At 39.3% G+C, this 22303-nt stretch overlaps 1 protein-coding gene and 1 non-coding gene across 3 annotated transcripts in view; both read right to left on the bottom strand.

Annotated features, from left to right (window-relative positions):
* Positions 1-6718: 6718 nt before the first annotated feature.
* LOC123831374 lies at positions 6719-6825 on the bottom strand. The gene has a single exon (XR_006787896.1). It is a non-coding gene; the product is annotated as a U6 spliceosomal RNA (small nuclear RNA).
* A 4427-nt stretch (positions 6826-11252) lies between these two features.
* The window catches only part of IL15RA (interleukin 15 receptor subunit alpha), a 37748-nt gene continuing 26697 nt past the window's right edge, over positions 11253-22303 (bottom strand). For both annotated transcript variants that reach the window (XM_045857991.1, XM_045857990.1), the window contains 3 exons: positions 21867-21899; positions 13986-14058; positions 11253-12212 (listed from right to left, as the gene is read on the bottom strand). In XM_045857991.1, the coding sequence (XP_045713947.1) occupies positions 12104-12212; positions 13986-14058; positions 21867-21899 (215 nt within the window). In that variant the 3' untranslated portion in view covers positions 11253-12103. The remainder of the gene's footprint in view (positions 12213-13985; positions 14059-21866; positions 21900-22303) is intronic.

Genomic DNA, 22303 nt, shown 5'->3' with positions numbered 1-22303 from the left:
GTGTTTGGAGAAAGGGTTGCATAAGTGCTCTGGGGATGGGAGTCCAGGGCCAAAGGCTGCCACGAAGTGGGTGGTGCTGCAGCTGTGTTAAATAATAGCCATTAAAGAATGGAAGAATGTTCTGGGAAGAAGGAGCAATATGAAGGGCACAAAGGATGTGTGTGGTAATAGCCCTACAAGAGCAAAATGTCAGTCAGTACTAGTATTTTGGAACTTATTTTGGAAAGTAACAGAATCTAGGAATTAGTACTGGTATTTCATTTTTAAAGAATTTTTTAAAAATCAGTACAACTAAATATTTGGTATGTTTCAAACAGAAAAGCATTTTTAAATACATAGTGAAGTATGAACTTTTAAAGTAAATTAAATGCCTGTTATCATTTTAATATAAGTAATTAGATGAGAATAAAAACATAATAAAAAATAAACTTTTAACTACATAAAAATGAAAATATGTTAGATCTTCTAAAAAGTATAGTCTTTAAAATAAGAGGCTCCCATGATTTCATGTTGTGAATATACAGGGGTAGGCAAAAGTAGGTTTATCATTGTTCATATAGAAAAAGACATGAAAGTTGTGATTATTATAGTAGCTTTATTAACTCTGTTTTGACTAACAACTGTAAACCTACTTTTGCCTACCCCTGTATTTTTGTGCAAGATTTTCTGTAGAATTTTTTTTTAAACCAGTGATTGAGAGAATGAATATAAGGAAAATAATTATAAGCTAGTTCCCAATATATTTTTTGGTTCAATGATATTTGAGTAGTTCCTTTTATTTGATAACTTAGAGGAGATCTTTTTAAATTTAAAAATCTGCAATATATTGATAGTAAATTCTAGTTTATTGTTTCAGAGAAAGCATTTTTTATTTGTCTTTATCTTCTTTGATTTTTATCATGTACATGGATACCCTGATGCAGTTACCTATATGACAATAAATGTTTTGTCATATTCCATTTATTTAGAAGGTATTCGCATAAAATAAAAATTATTTTTGCAAGAGAAATATTAAAATACCATAGTGTATTGTAGACTATATATTAGTTTGTCCTTTCACATAATTATTCTGAAGACATATTTCAGATTTTAGATTTTTTTAAATAATAAGGTGATAGTATTAGACAAACCTAAAATATTGGTATATGGATCTTTTAAAATATCACAGAATACCAGTAACTGAAACTTCAGTCACTAAGGGTATGAAACTAGAAAAATCTTGAGTAATTAGATGCATATGTGGCTAGGGTGTATCTTCTTCAGTAGTAGCAGGCTAATGAGAGAGCCAGGTAATAAAGGTCCTTGAACACTAGGCCAAGGATTTTAAGTGGTGTTCTGAAAAATTATGAGGAATCATGGAAAAATTTTAAGACATTTTTTTTTTAAGGAAGAACATTCCGGTTGTAGATTGGAGGATGTTTTATGAAGATCAGATAAATTAAGAGGTTAAGAGTTGTAATCCCAGCAAGAAATGACAGCTGATGGGCTGGACCAAAGCATTTGAAGTGGGACTGGTGAGGAGGGGGTGGATACATAAGTTAGTGGTTCTGAAAGTGTAGTCCCCCAGTGAGCAGTAGAGTTCTCAGTCCTCACCCCAGATCTACTGGTTCAGAAACTATGAGACTGAGACCCAGCAATTGGTATTTAACAAGCCCTGTAAGTGATTTTGGGAACTTCCACTTCTTTTTAAAGATTTTATTTATTTTATGTTTTAGAGAAAGGGAGAATGAAAGAGGGGGAAGGAAGCATGGATGTGAGAAAGAAACATCTATTGGCTTCCCCTCATACATGCCCCAAACAGGGACCAAACCTGCAACCTAGGCATGTATGGGATGAACTGCAACCAACGGAGCCACACCGGTCAGGGCTGGAGAACTTCCGCTTTGAGATTAAGTGGTAGCCTCACTGAGACTCAGAGAGTGCTTACATGGAGATGGTGAGCCAGTGAAAGGAATCACAATAAAACCTTCAATTTCCTGGCTTGTTCTACAAGGTAGTTGAGGGTACCTTCATTCAAACAGAAAATAGGAGATGTAGTAGGTTTGTGTAAAAACAGTGATAGATCTTGTTTTTGACATGTTGAGTTTGGGGTGCTTTTGAGAAATCCATGTAGAATTGTCCAGAGGGCTATTGGGAAAATAGGTCTATATTTCAACAGATTGCTTTGGGATGGAGATACAGGTTTTAGGGTTTTCAGTATATAAGTGATAGTTATGTACTAAAAAGGTAGTCCAGTTTAAGAATCTTAAATTTTTTTTTAAAATGTATTGACTCTGAGAGAGAGAGAGATTGATTGATTCATTTTTCTACTTATTCATGAATTCATTGGTGTGTGCCCTGACTGGGGATCAAACCCACAACCTTGGTGTATTGGGATGATACTCTAACCAACTGAGCTACAAAGCCAGGGCCATTTAAGGGACTTGATGACTTTTTTCCTGCATATTATCAAGATTGAAAAGAGCAGAGATCGAAGAAGCAAACCTGAAGGACATCAGGTTTGGGATTAAAAAGGAAAGAGGATTTTGTGAAGAAAGTGATAATGGATTCCAAAAGATAGACATGCCACCAAATTTGAAAGAGGAAAAGGTTTAAGCAAAAGGGTCTGCAACATCTAGTGCTATAGAGAGACTAAGGAAAATAAAGATGGACAGGTGTTCTTTTAACTTACACTCAGAGTCATGGCAACATTAGCATGGTCAATTTCAGCAAAGCTAGAAGCCAGACGGCTGTGGGCTAAAGTGTGAGTGGAGGACTTCAGGTATTCTGATGAACTAAACATCTGTATTTACTTTGGTTGCTTTCTGGAACCATATTAAAATGACAGTAAAAGGATTTTTTAAAGGCCTAAACCCATAAGGGCAAAGAAAGCAGAAAAGATGACAGTCTCAAAATTTTTGGAAGTTGGAAAGCAGATAAATGAGTAATAACTGAATTAGCTCACTGATAAAACAGTCTTCAGCCTGAGAACTCTGAAAACATGTGGAAATTGATGGCACTGGGTTAGTCTGGAAGGAAAGTGTAAAGGTGGAGCAAAAAACCAGGAACATTGGAAGAAAGTTTATTTAAATCCTTTGATTTTTTCCCCCTGTTCTGTGTATCTGGGCAACTTCTCATCCTCAACACTGGTAGAAGACTAGAGGTTTAATCTCTGAAGAGGATAAAATAGAGGAATACCTTATGTAAGACACTAGCCACAGCTAAGGACAGGGGCTATATTAACTTAGGCCACTATAACAGAACACCACAGACTTGGCAACTTATAAACAACAGACATGTATTTCTCACAGTTCTGAAGGCAGGAAGTCCAAGTTCAAGGCACCAGTAGATTTGGTGCCTGGTAACAGCTTGCTTCCTGCTCCATAGACAGCCAGCTTCTAGCTGTGTCCTCTCATGGCAGAAGGGGTAAGGGAGCTCTGTGAGGTCTTTTTTATAAGGGCACTAATCACATTCATGGGACCACATCCTCATGACCTAATCACCTCCCGGAGGATCCACCTTCTAATACCCCTTGGGGGTTAGCATTAACATGAATTTTATACACACAAAAACATATGCACATATATACATGTGTATACACATGCTTACAGACTCTAGGTGGGAAACTGACATTTTCTTCTCTAGGGAATATGACCAGCTTTGGGAGAAGCACTAACAGTGACATTAAAGGTTCTTAAGGAAAGTGGCCAACTGTGTTACCCAAGGAAAGAGCCTACAATCTTAAAACTACCCAAGTGCTCAGTTTCAAATATGGTTTTAGTGCCTCACTCTTAAATCAGAGCACTAAACCAAGGATAGCCAAACATCTTTTTTTAAAGTATATTTTATTGATTATACTATTACAGTTATCCCATTCCCCCCTTTATTCCCCTCTGCCCTGCAGCACCCCCTCCCACAACCATCCCCCCCTTAGTTCATGTCCATGGATCATACATATAAGTTCTTCGACTTCTACATTTTCTATACTCCTCTTAACCTTCCCCTGTCTATTTTGTACCTACCCTTTATGCTTCTTATTCCCTGTACTTTTTCCCCATTCTCCCCACCCTCACTGATAACCATCCATGTGATCTCCATTTCTGTGATTGTGTTCCTTTTCTAGTTGTTTGCTTAGTTTGTTTTTTATTTTTTTTTAGGTTCAGTTGTTGATAGTTGTGAGTTTGTTGTTATTTTACCGTTCATAGTTTTGATCTTCTTTTTCTTAGATAAGTCACTTTAACATTTCATATAATAAGGGCTTGGTGATGATGAACTCCTTTAATTTGACCTTCGAAGCACTTTATCTGTCCTCTCATTCTAAATTATTGCTTTGCTAGCTAGAATAATCTTGGATGTAGGTCCTTGCCTTTCATGACTTGGAATACTTCTTTCCAGCCCCTTCTTGCCTGCAAGGTTTCTTTTGAGAAATCAGCTGATAATCTTATGGGAACTCCTTTGTAGGTAACCGTCTCCTTTTCTCTTGCTGCTTTTGAGATTCTCTCCTTCTCTTTAATCTTGGATAATGTGATTATGAAGTGCCTTGGTGTGTCCCTCCTTGGGTCCAATTTCTTTGGGACTCTCTGGGCTTTCTGTACTTCCTGGAAATTTATTTTCTTCGCCAAATTGGGGAAGTTCTCCTTCATTATGTTTTCAAATAAGTTTTCAATTTCTTGCTCTTCCTTTTCTCCTTCTGGAACCCCTGTGATTCAGATGTTGGAATATTTAAAGTTATCCTGGAGGTTCCTAAGCTCTCCTCATTTTTTTGAATTCTTGTTTATTCATTCTGTTCTGGTTGAATATTAATTTCTTCCTTCTGTTCCAAACCATTGATTTCAGTCTTGGTTTCCTTCCCTTCACTGGTGGTTCCCTTTATTTCATTTTTCACAGCCTTCACTTTTTCCTCTATGTTGCAACCATACTCAACTATTTTTGTGAGCATCCTGATGGCCAGTGTTTTGAACTCTGCATCTGATAGGTTGGTTATCTCTTCATCTCTTAGTTGCATTTTTTCCGGGGCTTTGATCTTGTCTTTTATTTGGCCCATGTTTCTTTGTCTCAGTGTGCTTGTTATGCGGTAAGGGGTGGAGCCTTAGGTATTTGCCAGGGCAGGTCAACCCACATCGCTGGATTGTGGCACTGTATGTTGGGGAGGTGTGCAAGAGGAAACAGTGCCACTTGCTCAACTCTCAGCTGGCTTTCAGTCACTTCCCCTGCTACCCACAAGCAAATTGGGCCTTTTTGGTGCTGATTTCCCGCTGAGTGGTTTTGTGTACTTTCTAGGATGCCATGGTCCTCTCCAATCCACTCTCTCGTGAGCCTGGGAGTTTCTCCTGCCACCTCAACCCCCACAGGTTTTTTTAGTCAGAGGTTTTGGGGCTTTATTTCCCTGCACTGGAACCCTGGGTTGTATGGTCTGTCTCACTCCCCAATTGTTCCTCCTAGTTTATCCACATCCCAGTGTAGGACAGCCTGCTCTGCCAGCCACCACCTCACCCAGTCCTCCATCTTGCACCTTGCCTCAAGTATTCTCCACCCCTGCTACCTATGTACACCTCTCCTACCAGTCTGGATGAATGTTTCTTCTTTAACTTGTTGGTTATCGGACTTCCATATAGTTTGCTTTTCTGGTAGTTGTGGTTATCTTTTGTTTTTAAATTTGTTGTTTTCCTTCTTTTGGTTGTGTGAGGAGGTGAAGTGTATCTACCTATGCCTCCATCTTGGCTGGCAGTCCACAATTTTTTTTTCTCTTTTATCATTTTTTATTAATGTTCCACTATAGTTATCTCAATTTTTCCACCATCACTTTCCCCTGTCCACCCACCCCCATCTCCCACCCTCAATCCTCCCCCCTTTGGCTTTGTCCATGGGTCCTTTATACACATCCATTGATGACCCTTTCCCTTTTTTCCCCTGTTATTTCCTTCTCCCCTCCACTTACTGTCATTTTGTTCTTAATTTCAACATCTCTGGCTATATTTTGCTTGCTTGTTTGTTTTGTTAATTAGATTCCACTTATAGGTGAGATCATATGGTATTTGTCTTTTACTGCCTGGCTGACTTCACTTAGTATAATGCTCTCCAGTTCCAACCATGCTCTTATGAAGGGTAGGAGCTCCTTCTTTCTTTCTGCTGTGTAGTATTCCATTGTGTAAATGTGCCACAGTTTTTTGATCCACTCATTTACTGATGGACACCTAGGCTGTTTCTAGAACTTGGCTATTGTAAATTGTGCTACCATGAACATTGGGGTACATAGCTTCTTTTGAATTAGTGTTTCAGGATTCTTAGGATATAATCCCAGCAGTGGAATTGCTGGGTCAAAAGGCAATTCCATTTTTAGTTTTTTGAGGAAATTCCTTACTGTTTTCCAGAGTCTCTGCACCAGTCTGCATTCCCACCAACAATGTACTAGGGTTCCCCTTTCCCAACAACCTCACTAGCACTTATTGTTTGTTGATTTGTTTATGATGGCCTTTCTGACCAGTGTGAAGTGGTATCTCATTGTGGTTTTAATTTTCATCTCTCTGATGGCTAGTGATGCTAAGCATCCTTTCATAAGTCTCTGGGCCCTCTCTGTGTCCTCCTTGGAGAAGTGTCTGTTCAAGTCTTTTGCCCATTTTTTAGTTGGGTTGTTGTCTTCCTGGAGTGGAGTCATATGAGTTCTTTATGTATTTTGGAGATCAAACCGTTGTCTGAGATATCATCGGCAAATATATTTTCCCATACAGTTGGTTCCCTTAGAAATACAGAACACTTCATGAATTTACATGTCATCCTTACACAGGGGCCATGCTAATCTTCTCTGTATCATTCCAGTTTTAGTATATGTGCTGCCAAAGTGAGTGCAAGGCCTCGATTTGTTGTTCCATTTATTTATGTGTTTATTGGTTGCTTCTGCATGTGCCAGGACCTGGAGGTTGAACCTGTAACCTTGGTGTATCGGGAGATGATGATCTAACCAACTGAGCTACCTGCCAGGGCCCCAGGCCCATCTTTTAAAGGACCTTACCTAAGGCCTTGGGAAATAGCCAACACAGCGTGAACATCCTGGGATTCCCCCCTTTTTAAATGTCCAATTCAATGGTTCTGAATTTTTTTAAGTAACCATTTTACTAATATTACATTTCCCTAATCTGTACCCAGGGTAAAACAGGTAACATTTTAATCAGTTGTTTCAGAACTGCATAACAAAGGGACACTGGCTTCCTAACCTAAAGTGGTAGGCACCTTACTAGCCTCTGTCCCACCTCCTCTGCTCAGCAGTTCCTCATTTTAGGGTCTATTATAATACCTCCACTTACAATTACTAAATTCAGTATCAGGATATTTGGGCTATGAGTAACCCCAAACAAAAACTCTTGACAGGCATTGAAGAGGTGACATCAGCTGTTCAGCACTGTTGTTAGGAAGCCAGGTTGTTTTGCCTCTCCCTGCCCCAGGCTGGCTTCTCTGCAACAAGCTGTTTGCAGCAGTTCTGGCAGTTCCAGGTATAGCAGTGTCAGAGGGAAGAAAGCCTGTCTTCTGTGTCCCTTAGGAGCAAGGAAACCTTACCCAGAAGCCTCCCTAGTCAATCTCACATCTCAGTGGTCAGAAGCAGGTCACTTGCCCATTCCTAAGCCAATCACTAGCAAAAAGTATGGTTTAAAATAATGAGCGTTTTGTTTCTCGAAGCTTGAGATGAGGTCAGCTTCCTTTGATGCACATGACTGTGTGGAAGAGGGTAAGTATGCAAAATGTTGGGACTCACTAGAGAAGGAAGAAGAGGAGTAGGCAGCCACCCAACCATATTGTCCAGTATACAAATAGATCTCATTTAGGAAATGAATTTAGCTTTTATCAAGTACCTCCTACATAGTAGACACACTTAGGAATTTGTGTATATTGTTTCATTTAGTCATCACAGCAAACCTGGAGGAGCAGGTGATGGAACAGGCCATACAATGACTGGGCCCAGACACCTGTGCCCTGGCACATGGAGTAGAGCTTGGGTTAAAATTCAAGTGCCATTCCAGACCCATGGTTTTTCCACTACTATCATATAAACAGTTGGAGCTAGACTCTTAAAAAAAAAAACCCACATTTGTTAAAAACAGAAGGCATAGATGTTCTTAGCCGCGACAATCTTTAAGCCAAATTTTACCCCTGTTTGAAGAGTGTAGCTGCTCTAATTAGACAGGACTGGAATTCTTTCTAGGCTCCCCCCTGCCCCTGGGTAACCACTAAGGTGCTTCGGGAGCCTCTGAAACTTCATGAAACATGCTGAAGACACCATCAGCCACATGCAACTCAGGTGAGCCCGGGCCACTGGGTCCTGGAGCAACTCAGGTGCCCTCTGGATTGCATTGATCTCAAAGGGGACTTTAAAGATTACATATTTGTTTTATAATCAGTTCTTTGGCTCTCTGCCCAGAGAAGTGACGAAACAACCCTGGAATTTAAATAACCATCTAACTTTATGATGGTGACACCTACCAGGAGGGGGCCATTGGGTAGAACCAAGGACTTGGGGTGAGACCCTACAGTTCTGCTGATTGTATTCAGTCCCTGCAATACCTTCATTCTTAAGGTTTCTTAAAAACAATTCATTTGACATATAGTTACTGAGCAATTCTCCTGGAACTCTAGCTAATGTCATATACAATCCCAGGGGGTTATAACAGAAGCATGATTCTTCACAAATAGACTCCTGCCTTGTCTGTAATGTCCTACAAATAGTTTGTCATTCCAACTGCCTTGCTCTTTCTTTTCTGAACCTGTCACTTGCATTCCTGTCTGTCTTTGCCTTGTCAGTCCCCGTGGGTAGAACCCTCCCTCCCTGCTTTTGTTTATTAAGTCACACCCACCCTTCAACTCAAGTCCCATTATGTGTGAGATACTCCTCAAATATCCAGGCCAATAAAATGAGCAGAAGCAATACATGGCAGTTCCTTCTCCAGCCTGTAAGGGGCCTGGCAGTTTCTTCTTTGTTACCATGTTAGCAGTCTGACTGCCCCAGGCCACCATACTGTGAGGAAGTCAAAGCTAGCCATGTGGAGAGTCATGTAGAGAAGTGCTGATGCAACAGACAAGTGAGTGAAGCCTTCTCAGACCTTTGAGCTCAGTCCGGCCTCTAACTGAATACAGCCAAATGAGTGATTTTAGTTAATTGCACATAAAACAGAACTGCCTTGCAGAGCCCAGTCAGCATGGAGATAGGAAAGAGTGGTGTTTTGCTATGCAACTAGAGCAAGTAGCATCACAGCAGGTCAGTTAGCAGGATTCTTCCCAGATAGGCTGAGTCTGAGGCTTTCAGGTAGCATGGGAAAATGGTGATCTTGGAGATCTCTGGCAGGCAGTCTACTGGTAGGGGGAAAGGGGTATGGGTTAGGAAGGGGGCACTGATGCAACAGAAAAAGTATGCCTCAGTTCCCTATGTACTATATATCTTCCAGCATAGCTTTTTATTGCTGTCCATGTACAGCCCCTCACTTCCAGGTCATGTTGTGCCTTCTCAAGCTAAACCCTCTGGGCAATTTTACAAGCCCCATTGTGTGTAAAAATGGGGACAGCGATATAGAACTTGAGGCAGTGCTTGGAACTGTCAGAGAAGCATGGGGAGATGGGATGCACAAAGAAAAGAAAAGTGGCTGAATGCCCCCAAATATCACCTCCTTTGTAGCTGTGCCTGGCAACAGCTTTCCCTGTCCCAGAAAAAATTTTCATACTTCATTTAGGAAGCTTTTAATTTATTGATCTAGCATTTCTTAATCACCTTCAGGGCACTGCATCAGTCTCTGAGAATTCAAAGATGAAGATACAGTCTTACTTTTGAGATGTTTATCACTGCTTGATAGATAAATTCTGGGACCATACTATATTTTGGCATTGTAAAGTTATTTAAACATTTTTTTAGAAGAACTACACCACCTGGTAAAAGAGTTCATTTTACCCCTTTAAGTCTTTGGGAGAAAAAAATCCTGACTTGTTTATTTAGTCATTTATCCACCCCACTCCACTCTCCCTGGTCCTTTCAGACCTCAACTCCACCCCATCCTGCTTGCTTCCATGTCTAGATCTAATTATCTAGATATAATTTTTGTCATGTAATTTACCCAGCTTGAACTCGATTTGTGACTGATGGCCCATGGGCTGCCTCTGTGATGGACGTGAGCCAGTGATTTCAAAGCTCAAAAATGGGCCCCCAGAATCATATCACTCGCTTTTCCAAAAGCAGTGGTGAATTCAAACCACAAATCTGTGAACTAGCCCTGTGACTTGGCCCTCTTACACTTTATAGAAACCTGTCAAAATTTGATTCCACTGAATATCTGCCCAATTTTTTATGTAAGTTGTGTGTTCTGTCATATTACTTTTACAAATAACAAGGATCAGACTCTTAAAACTCCTTAAAAAGAACAAAGTGGATCCAGCCCTAGAAACTTAGAGCCAAGGAGCTAAAGAGTTTAAGTCAGGCAGCTTCAGGATAATGGAGTAATTAAAGCCAATAGTGAATAAAATGGCTCAGCTCACATGTTAGTAGTGAGTTTTCCACTCATTGAAAGAGGTATTTGCACATAGTGAAAATGTATGGCTCTAAAATTCCCAGCACCAGCCATTTAAATTCCTACCCTTTGCTTTTGATGAAACCATCTAAATTGGTAACACAAAGAAGTTAAGAAGAAATGACACTTTGAGAGCTTCTAGCAGAGCATGAATTGATTGCTATATCCCGCCTCACAAATGCTTGGCTACCCCTGGCTGTGTGATTGGGCAGCTGATCCCAGTTTACCAGACAGAGACTACTATTCCCCACCCGCCCCCTCCCCATCCTAAATTCCATTCAAACTCTGGCATTAATTGAGCCATGAGTCTTGGGCAAGTCAGCTTCTCTGAGCCTCAATTTTCTCATTTAAAAAATGAGGAGGTGGAAATAGAACCATGATTTTATTTTTAAAATTTTATAAACAGCAAAGAAAGGAAGAGAAAAACAATTCAGCACAAGAGCATGTTTTTACCAGGCATACCTGCCATAACCTGCCACTTGTGGCTTCTCACATGGAAACCTCATAAGAAATTCTCTAAAACTGTGATCTGATCCAGCTTTAGGCAAGAATTTCTCCTTTTTTTTTTTTAAATAAATATTTTATTTATTTATTTTTAGGGAGGGAAGGGAGGGAGTGGGAGAGAGAGAGAGAGAGATCAATGTGCGGTTGCTGGGGGTTATGGCCTGCAACCCAGGAATGTACCCTGGCTGGGAATCGAACCTGGGACACTTTGGTTCCCAGCCCGCGCTCAATCCACTGAGCTATGCCAGCCAGGGCTAAGAATTTCTCCTTTTATAGAAGCTGAGCTCAACCATCTGGGATTCAATATTCCTGTTCTTTATCCTCTTGTTTTTTTGTTTTGTTTTATGTGTGTGTGTACATTTCTTTCAGTGATTCTTTTACTACATTTTTAATTGAAAATAGACATTTTATTTTGTTTATACAAGGTACAATTTCAAAATAGAGGTCACATAATATGTAGATATAATAGATAAGGGAATATAAATATAAATGTATATATACAGAAAATGTCACTGAGTTCAGTTTTCTTCCTGAATCCTTAAATCAGGAGGATTCACTGGGCACAATATCTCTTTCCTCCCTTTCAGTAAATGCAGAGCACCTAACTGGAGAAAGTTTTAGGAGCTGAAAACCTGATGCCATCCTTATAGACTTTTCCCTGCCAGAGGAGCCTACTAAGTTCACTTAGAGCCTCAGGTATATTTCTTTTCTTTGTAAAGTGCAAGCCAAGAGGAGGGACAGAAGAAATAGTGAAGCTGATAAGCTATCCTGAGTAAATATCATAATGAATAAAAGCCCTGATAGGAAGACCTGAGGCCTTCAAGCTGGGACTTTGGTAACTCGGCCCTATATCTGAAGCAGGGCCTGGCATGTGGTTTTTGTGCTAAGCCTGGAGAACCTACTCATCCAGGCAGTGTCTAGGGTAGGCACAGTTGATAAAATAATGCCCGGTCATTTTAGCATCCCAGCAGCTTTCCTTGGCACCCAACCTCTTGAGTCTTTTCTAGGTTCCCTCTGGCCAGAGCAAAACTGGTGCCTTCACTCAAGCCCTTGCTGGTCCCGCTGGCCCCTGGAGTTTCCTAGGCTATGTGGTGGTTTTCTGTGTCCTCCTCTCTGCCGTCGGTTCCCCCAGTCATTGGTCTATCTTCCATATTTTCCATCTGAACGCTGGGTGTCCAGGAATTTTGCCTGTAAAGCAGGTAATTGACAGGTTTTAAAAAGAGGACTTGCCCTCAAATGAAGTACATAGTCCCTGTTGAACACTCAAAAGGAGAAAACTCCATTCACAGATACTGTTTAACTCACATTTTGGTATTTTTAATCCCCTCATTCACCAGAGTTCCCAGTGCTGTTGGAGCAGCTTCCCCCACTTTGCCAACTCTCTGCTAAAAAGTGGTAGTTCAGACAGCGAGAACAAGAGGAGAGAAAGACTAGGAGCCCGGATAAGTCCAATGTGATAATCCTGATAAAAATGATGTAGTGATTTGGCACTTAGTGTTAAATAAATAAACAAACAACTACATTGACAGTTCCTGAGTAACCAAGAGAAGGGGAGGCATAATACTTTAATTCCATATTTCTGCCATGTTTTTTAGGCCATGAGTATCTGAGTCACTGATTTCTTTCCTGGATTATTGAATCCACTTCCTGTGGATAAGCACTTTTTAGGACTTTTAAAAATAAACACTTGGAGCTTCTTGGAGGTCAACCAATTCTTAAAGATATATTTATGAATATTTCTCTAACATAGTCTGAGGATATTGATATTTCCTCTTATGAGTATATTTATTGGCCATTTATACCACATTTTCAAAAACTTTTAAGAATATACTTTTAATGTACTATTCTTTTAACATATTGTGTGTGTATTCTTTTTTAAATATAGTCAATTAATATAGTCATTACAATTTCTTAAGAGTGTAACTCCAAATGCAGCATTTTATATGGAAATTATTATAAGGACATTTTGAAAATCCTTTTAAAAGTCATATTTTTGCCAACATTTTAACATTTTTTGTTTTTTGACAAGTGTTCAAGTAATATATTATCTTTAGTTTATTAATTTCTAAACTGTGAGGTTTATGTCACTTCTTGTTGGTTGCGATGGTATTGCCAGATTTTGAAGATTTATGTAAATTTTTATATGATGTTTTCATTTTGGTTTTACAGTAGCATTTCATGAAATGTTCATTTTTTTCAGAGTTAGGCTGAAAGGGTGGTATAGTTTTATATGGATAAGATATTTAGAAAAGAATTTTTTTTACTAGTAACTAAAAGTTTATTTTCAACAAATCTGATATCCATTCATTGTGTAATGCTGAGGAAGGATCCAGAGCAACCACATTAATCTGGAGTGCTGAAATAGTGATTACTGATTGATAGAAGTATAAAATTAAGGCTAATATATCATTTAAAGCTTTAATGAAAGAATGATGAAAATGACTGAAGACTAGAAAAGTAGTAAAATCTGAAATTTCAGCAAGTGGCAGAAATAATCTGGTCACAAATGCTGACATGTCCAATTTCAATTATTACAAATATAAAAGTAAGGCTGACATGAAGGAGTATATTTATAAAAAGTTATATCCATATTTAATATGTGTTCAAGAAGAATATATTCATGACTATATGATAAGAATTGATACAAATTGCATGTATATCAAATTGGTTATTTGGCACAGCCTTTCCTTCTGAGCTGGCTCTCAGTAAAATTGGCCCCATGTCATCAGTTAGGTTCTGGTGGCCCCATTTCTGATTAGTGGCTTGCTTTGGAAAGTGAAGGGCTCTCTAGGACTGGCTCAGTGACTCCTCAGCTCCAACACTCCTTTTGGCCAACACAGAAGGGGGTGAGAGTGACAGCCAGCGTCTCTAGCCAGGAAAGGGCCAGAGTCATGATAATGAAGCTTTTTTCTCAGAGGAACGGAAGAATCTTGTCTAATGTGATTTTCCTGTGCCACTCACCTTGATTTTTTGCAGTAACGTACTAGAAGAAATGCCACACACACTCCACAAATCACAAGGACAGGTATGGATACTGCCAATGTAAAACAAGAGAACTAAGTTGGTATCATGCTAAAAGTCCAGGTAGCAGATTCATTTCCAAGAATCTAAAAATTCTTTACAATTTACGTTCCTGAAGAGAGATCCAAACACCTCCCCAACCAGCTTACTGTTGTTAACATTTCTTAAGGTCCATGAAATCCAATCTATTCATCTGGGCAAAAAGTTCACTTCTTTCCCACTGACACTGCCAGTTCAAACTGTCCCCATTCATCTTATACCCAGACCTCTGCTCCCAATCCTTGTGCTTCCTGAGCTGAGTGACATGGTGATGGGAAAGGACAAGAGTAAGTCAGGAGGGGATCAGAAGCTGAGGTGGACATATGAGGATGAGGAGGCTAGCACTTTGTGAGAAGAAATGCTTGCTGCTAACTCCAAAGTCAGGAAAACAACAGACACAGCAAGGGTCCTCCTTGGTTGTCCTTTGACATGACCTCCCCCTTTTCTGCAGCTTCGCAAAAACCTGAAATGATAGCTTAATCAGTGCCTTCTGGCCAAGATGGAGGCATAGGTAGACATGCTGTGCCTCCTCGCACAACCAAAATAAGGACAACAACAATTTAGAAACAAAAAACAATTAGAACTGACAGAAAATTGAACTGTGTGGAAGTCTGACAACCAAGGAGTTAAAGTAGACACGTTCATCCAGATGGGTAGGAGGGGCGGAGTTGGGGAGCTGGGACGGAGAGGGGTTGAGGCAAAGCTGCAGCTGGCAGATGCAGTGAGGCAGTAGAATGTGGACAGGCACGGTGCACAAGGTGGCTGGTGGACTGGGTGGTTCCCACATTTGTGCGCAGATAAACCAGGCAAAACTGGGGAGCAAGACAGACTGTGCAACCCAGGGTCCCAGCTTGGGGAAATAAAGCCTCAAAATGCTGATTAAAACACCTGATTGAGAAACTCCCAGCCTCACAGGAAAGTTTGTTGGAGAGACCCACAGGGTCCTAGAATGTAACAAACCCACCCACATGGGAATCAGCACCAGAAGGACCCAGTTTGCTTGGGGGATGTGGGGGAAATGACTGAAATGTGGCAGAGAGCAGAGCAAATGCCATTGTTCCCTCTCAGACCCCTTCCCCACATACAGCTTCACAACACAGCGATGTGGGTTACCCAGTCCTGGTGAACACCTAAGGCTCCACCCCTCACTGTGTAACAGGTGCATTGAGACAAAACAAACAAACAAACCATGGCCCAAATGAAAGAACAGGTCAAAGCTCCAGAAAAAAGTACAATTAAGCAATGAAGAGATGGCCAACCTATCAGATGCACAGTTCAAAACACTGGTGATCAGGATGCTCACAGAATTGGTTGAATTTGGTTGCAAATTAGATGAAAATATGAAGGCTATGCTAAGTGAAATAAAGGAAAATGTGCAGGGAATCAGTAGTGATGGGAAGGAATCCTGGACTCAAATCAATGGTGTAGGAAGGAAGGTGTAGGTGACCAGAAGAAAGAAAAAAACATCCAATCAGGAAAGAATGAAGAAATAAGAATTCAAAAAAATGAGAGACTTAGGAACATCCAGGACATCTTTAAACGTTCCAACATCTGAATTATAGGGGTACCAGAAGGAAAAGAGGAAGAGCAACAAGTGGAAAAGTTATTTGAACAAATAATAAAGGAGAACTTCCCCAATCTGGCAAAGGGAATAGACTTCCAGGAAGTCCAGGAAGCTCAGAGAGTCCCAAAGAAGTTGGAACCAAGAAGAAACACACCAAGGCACATCATAATTACATTAGCCAAAGTAAAAATGAAGGAGAAAATCCTAGAAGCAACAAGAGAAAAGGAGACAGTTACCTACAAAGGAGTTCCCATCAGACTGTCAGCTGATTTCTCAAAAGAGACCTTACAGGCAAGAAGGGGCTGGAAAGAAGTATTCCAAGTCATGAAAGGCAAGGACGTACATCCAAGACTGCTCTATCCAGCAAAGCTTTCATTTAAAATGGAAGGGCAGATAAAGAGCTTCCCAGATAAGGTCAAGTTCAAGGAGTTCATCATCACCAAGCCCTTATTTTATGAAATGTTAAAGGGACTTACTAAGAAAAAGAAGATGAAAAACATGTACAATAAAAAGACAGCAAACTCACAATTATTAACAACAACATCTAAAACAAAAATGAAAACAAACTAAGCAAACAACTAGAACAGGAACAGAACCACAGAAATGGAGATCACATGGAGGATTAGCAACAGGGGAGTAGGAGGAGGAAAGAGGGGGAAAAGGTACAGAGAATAAGTAGCATAGATGGTAGGTAGAAAATAGACAGGGGAGGGTAAGAATAGTATGGGGAATGTAGAAGCTAAAGAACTTATAAGTATGACACATGGACATGAACTAAAGGGGGGGATGTGGGTGGGAGGGGGGTGCAGGGTGGAGGGGAGTGAAGGGGGAAATGGGACAATTGTAATAGCATAAGCAATAAAATATATTTAAAAATAATAAAGTAAAATCAAGAATGAACTGTAAATAAAAGGCTAGAACCAAAGGAAAAAGAAAATAGAAATGATAGCTTGCAGTGCCATTTGTCTTCCAATTTCATTATCATTATTTATTTATTTGCTACTTTTTATGACAGAGGAAGGGTGATAAGGAGAAGGAAGAGGTGTTATAAGAGAGGTCCTACAGATGAGAGGAGAATAAGGTAATGTTTAAGAAAAGGAACAAAACATGTGGACTGAGTTGTAAGGGACAGCACAGAGGGGTGGGAGGAGTTAAGGGTGGAAGGCCAGCAGTGATGACAGCTTTTAGATTTATTAGACCTGAACAGTGGGATCTTTGTGTGGAAGCAAAAGGCTTATCCTGTGGGCAGGGTGAGCATAGCTATTTTTAAAACACTTGTGTAAATAATAAGCTCCAAGCAAATTTGGCCAGTTTGACTTAATGTTATGAAATCTCCCTGCAAAAATCACCTAGCTGCCCCATGACAACCCTGAACATCTGGACAACCAGCTGTCTCACTGGGGGCCATGAGTCACTTCCGTCTCCTAGACTATTAAGCTTTTTGGACCTGTGCCTATACAACCAACACATAACTTTGTAGGCAAGAGGAATATCCCATGGCTCAGCTTTCAAAATACAACCATCTTGAAAAACAGCTAAATACATGGATGTGTGGCAAAACCAGGTTCTCTCCTGGGTAGGAGTGTAAATGTATGCAGTTTTCCTCAAGGGGAGTCGGCAGCATAACAAAAGCTTTAGAGAAGACTATCTCCTTTGACTCTCTAATTCTGCTTTTAGGAATTCTAAGGACATGAGAAAGGACCATATTTTGCCATATATGATGCACACCCACATTTTTTGGTCCACACTTTCAGGAAAAAATCTTTCATTTTAATTTTTTAATTCAATTAATTATTTACTTGTTTATATTTAGAAACTAAACCAGTTATTGTATTCCAGGGCATTGTTTTGCATACAGATATACAGATGCTTTTTAAAGTTACATTTTAAACACATCAGCATAAATAAAAGAATTAAAAACATTTATATAGATGCAGAATTACTAACACCCATATATAATACGCACCCTTATTTTTCCCTCAAAAATTTGGGCAAAACTTTACAACTTTACAAGTCTTCAAAACTACTTTCAGTAGAAGTAAGCATAGAAAACTTGTTCCAAAAGAAGGAACAGAAAACGTGGGAAATTGGTGACAGATGTTTTGAGTTTTCCAACTTAATATTACTCATCAGCAGGACTAAAAGTCAGAAATCTGTTATCAGCAAAGATATTGCAGCCTATGATAAGCTATTTCTTCACACTGACTAATCCGCTTAGTGTGCATTTACTGTTTATAGAGAGATTTATTGGAAAAGGCAAGTCAATGTAAACAATAGTTGTGTTTCACAATGCTTCTTCCGGTTTCCTTTTAATGAGAATAAAAACTGCAGACTCAAACTCAAGTGAGAAGAGGTCTTCTGAGCCAGTGATCCAAACAAAGCAATTTGAATTTAGTGAATTAAACTCAAATGCTTGGCCTCTTCCTTAGTTATAACAGACAAATTTAGTAGAGAAATTGAAACCAGAATCACTAAAACAATGGACTAAAATATCAACTGCCACAATTCTCCACCCTTTCATGTTTCCTCAGGGTTGGGGGCGGTGCATGGATTAGAGAAATAGGAAGTGAGAGAGATTTGGCGAGATGGAGGATGAGAGAAGAGGATTAGAGTCTGGGAAAGGGAGGAGAAAAAGTGGATTATTACACAGGACGCCAAGAAGGTCAGTGCTGCTGCCTTGAGTTCAACCTACAGTGCATGTTGGGTCTGAGGCTGTGAGGCAGTCCAGACACCCAGTGACTACTATTCCACGTGTTTGATGAAAGGTCCTTTGTGAATATATAGGGAATTGCCATTCCTTAGCAACACCTGCAAACTAGGTCATTCAGTACGCATTTCTTTTTTTTTTTTTAACACATCTGTCCCTTTTTTTTTAAAGATTTTATTCATTTATTTTTAGAGAGGGAAGGGAGGGAGAAAGAGAGAGAGAGCGGAACATCAATGTGCAGTTGCTGGGGGCCGTGGCCTGCAACCCAGGCATGTGCCCTGACTGGGAATCGAACCTGCGACACTTTGGTTCGCAGTCCGTGCTCAATCCACTGAGCTAAGCCAGCCAGGGCTTAGTACGCATTTCTGATGTTGCTGTGCCCAGGATCCTTGTGTGTTTGTATTTGATGAGGGCAATTTTGAAAAAGAATGTCAATTCATTATGCCTGGGCACTTTTCCTAGTTTCTTTTCTATCTCTTACTATACTGAGAACATTCTAAGTGTTGCGGTCAGAGTAGATAATCAATATTTAATTGATTGAATAAAATCATTAACATTCCATAAGTTGAAGTATGCACATTTTAAGTACCATTTACACTTGACTTGGGGAGGTGCACACACAGCACAGTGTACAGATGATGTGCTGTGGGACTATGCACCTGACACCTGTAATTTTGTTAACAAGTCACCCCAATAAATTCAATAAAAAGGAAAAATGTTTTTAAAAAAGTAAGTGCTATTTGTTTTTTAATGAGAAATCTGCATTTCATTGCAGTGTAGGACCATATCTGGCACAAAATAGGATCTCAATTTGTATTGACTGGACAGATGAATGACAGAGATGCAGCTCCTATGAAAGGTCGAGCAGACTGAGCACAGCGAACTTATTTCCGATGGCCCGACTACAGCTGTAACGCATTCAGAAAATCAAACTCCTGTTCTCAGTGTACTACATGAATATGGCTATGTGAACACTGTCATAGGTAGCATTTTTTTACCTTATTTTTTACAATTGAGACTCTTCAAGAATACCTTAGTCGAGAATCAGAGAGCAGATATTGGAATTATTGAATAAAGATATTGATGAGGATGACTGCCAAAGGAGGCGGTAGATATTGAAGGCAATGAAATGATGAGTCACACTTTAATATTTATTCAAAGGTTAAAGCCCTCAAATTCACTTACCAATTTGCAAATTTTTCAATATTTATTCAGCATCTACTATTTACCATTTTCTATAGCACCAAAAATAGCAACTTTAAAAGTTGTGATACCTTTTATAAACTTATTTTAAAAAAAAGTGATATTGGTAGTATCAATGGGCTGATTAAAACATTAAACATTGACTTAGCGACCACTATAGTGAAGCATTATTTATATTTCCTTACAAAGATGAACTCAACTGATTGCTTATTCATATAGAAATAGCAACACCCACTGATGCCTAGGGCACCAGCAAGTACCTCTGTCACTGGTAACAGTCCTGGGCATACTCTTAGGTCTCAGGTGCCTGCAATTGTATGTGACATACTCTGAATGCATTATCACTAAGTGTTTTCATAAAATAAGCATGCTATTCATTTTAGCATATACCTTCTTAGGAGATGAAACTCAAGTAATATAAATGAAATATATCTAGTTTTTATCTCCCTGCTGAAATTACTTGCTCTGTCCTATAATTGTTAACATGCTATCTTTATATTTTAAGCAGCCTGAAAGAAGACTTTCTTATTCATGTAATATGAAAGGCTTAAAGCTATTTTTTTCTTTTAAATCTCTGTATTTTAACAGTTCCTTGCACATAGGTATCTTTGTCTATTGTACATGTTTAGTTTATGTTTATCATATTACATTTCAGAATTTAGGAGTGACTTTCTCATAGTTTAACCCAGTGGGAGACACGAATTGGAAAAAATATATATTCTAGATTATAGCCCACAATAAATAGTTTGAAAATCTATATAGAAAATATGGTCCCAAAATTTTATGTGTAGGATTTTATCCTATAGCTATACTCACACATATGCAGAACAATACATGGTTTTCCAATTAATCATGTAACATAGCCAATGAATGTAAGCAATCACATGTCCAAATAGGGTTTGGCCGAATAAATTGTGGCAAATTCGTGCTATGGAATATTTTGAAGCTGTTAAAAAGAATAGCATGGTTTTATGTGTTGATGTAGAAGGATCTCCAAGATATACCACTAATGGAAACAAACAGGGTGCAGAACAGTGACAATAAAACACCTGACTGGCCAGCACCATTCATCCTCTGTGTGTGGTTACATCCTGACTTTCTCTGAAAAGGCCCACAGAAATCTGGGAACAGGAGTTTCTTCCTTCCAGCAAGGGGATTTTTTAGACACAGGGCTTACTTTTTACTACATATATCCTTTTGTAATTAAAAAAATTTTTAAACCCTGTGCAAATATTATCAATTTAAAAAAATGAATAAAAATTTTAAAACTGTAGAAAGATTAATGCAGTATAAGACATAAAAAGAAAAATTAGCTTGGCTTCTTTATTTATTGGTCTCCTCTTAAATGATAAACATATTTTTGTTTCCACATCCTTGTTATTAAATGCCATAGCTTCTCTATGAAACTACTCTACAAAGAGCCTTTCTGAAATGTCTTGCCTTTGCATATATGACTGATTTTTTTAAAAAGCCATTTTAATCAACGAACTGCTGAAATGACCAAAGCCACTTGACTTTTTCCAGATGACACTAATGCAGATAAAATGTAACCACAAAACTATGAATCCTTCCCTAGCAGGAAAACTTGGAAATCAGAAAAAAAAATCATTTTTGCCCATGTGAAATTAGTAGTTTTTTGGGTTCATTTGAAAACCTGTCAGACAAAAGTATTAGATCCTTTCTTACTACTTGCATTTCTCTCTTTTTGCTTCTGTTCCTCTTTTTCTCTCTTCTGAGCTCTCCTCTCCTTTCATCTTTTTCTTTCATTCTTGCTAACACTTTTTAATTTTCCTACTTACATTTCCTGAGGCATTCGAACTTCTAGCCTTAGTGTTCTTTCATCTTCTGTAAAAAGAAGCCTTCTAGCCTGAGAAATTTGAACAGTCTGGCTGTACGTACGTGGTGCTAACACTCTGGGAGAGTAGTGTAACCTATGTGTCGGCAGGATATCATCTCAATGAAACCAGCACTCACTTGTGGTTCCTAATAATTCTGGACAGAAGTCTGGCCCTGCTAGCAGAACTGAATTGCTGAATACGCCTTTTTCATGATGTGTCTACTCTCTGGTTTCCATATCAGGAGTCTGACAGTGGGAAGGTACCAAGATAAAGATAACTGATGTCAAATAAAGAATTCTATAAATAGGGTGATCATGTAACTTTGTCTCTAAACTGAGATACTTTTGAGAGTGAAAGGAAATGCTAGCAGTGATCGTGCAGGGACAGCTGGCACAAACCAGGACTGTTCAGCTTCCTGGGACCATGGTCCTCCAAGCATCAACACTGCCATGACAAAGGTAAATACTTACCAGAGACGGCTGTGGAATTGTATGCATGTGCACCTGCAGAGAAGAAATTGCATCTCAATTATGACTGTAGTCCTAAAGGCATTATTCTCATTAAGCAGGAGAAATTCTGGACAATTTGTTTCTCACCTTAAAGCCTTGAGAAATTCATCTCTGGCAAAGCCAAACTCATCTTAGCAAAGAACAAGCAAAGCAATTATTTCTTTTAGATGCTGGGCCACACTTAGGAATCAGATATGCCCTTACAAGTAAAGGCGGGGGGGGGGGGGCGGGCGGAGAGGGAAATGGGGACAACAGCTGTAATTGAACAACAATAAAAATTTTTTTTAAATGAAAAAGAAAAAAATATAATCAAATATGCCCTTACAGAAGATACAAATTACCGAGAGCTCCTCCATCCCATAGATCATGACTCCAGATGGTGAAAAGCTTCCTCTGTC

Source organism: Phyllostomus hastatus, unplaced genomic scaffold, assembly GCF_019186645.2.
Source record: "Phyllostomus hastatus isolate PE091 unplaced genomic scaffold, TTU_PhHast_1.1 phas_scaffold_1674, whole genome shotgun sequence".
NCBI lineage: Eukaryota > Metazoa > Chordata > Mammalia > Chiroptera > Phyllostomidae > Phyllostomus > Phyllostomus hastatus.
The sequence above is the reverse complement of the archived record's forward strand: the minus strand, read 5'-3'. Positions and strand labels throughout refer to the sequence as shown.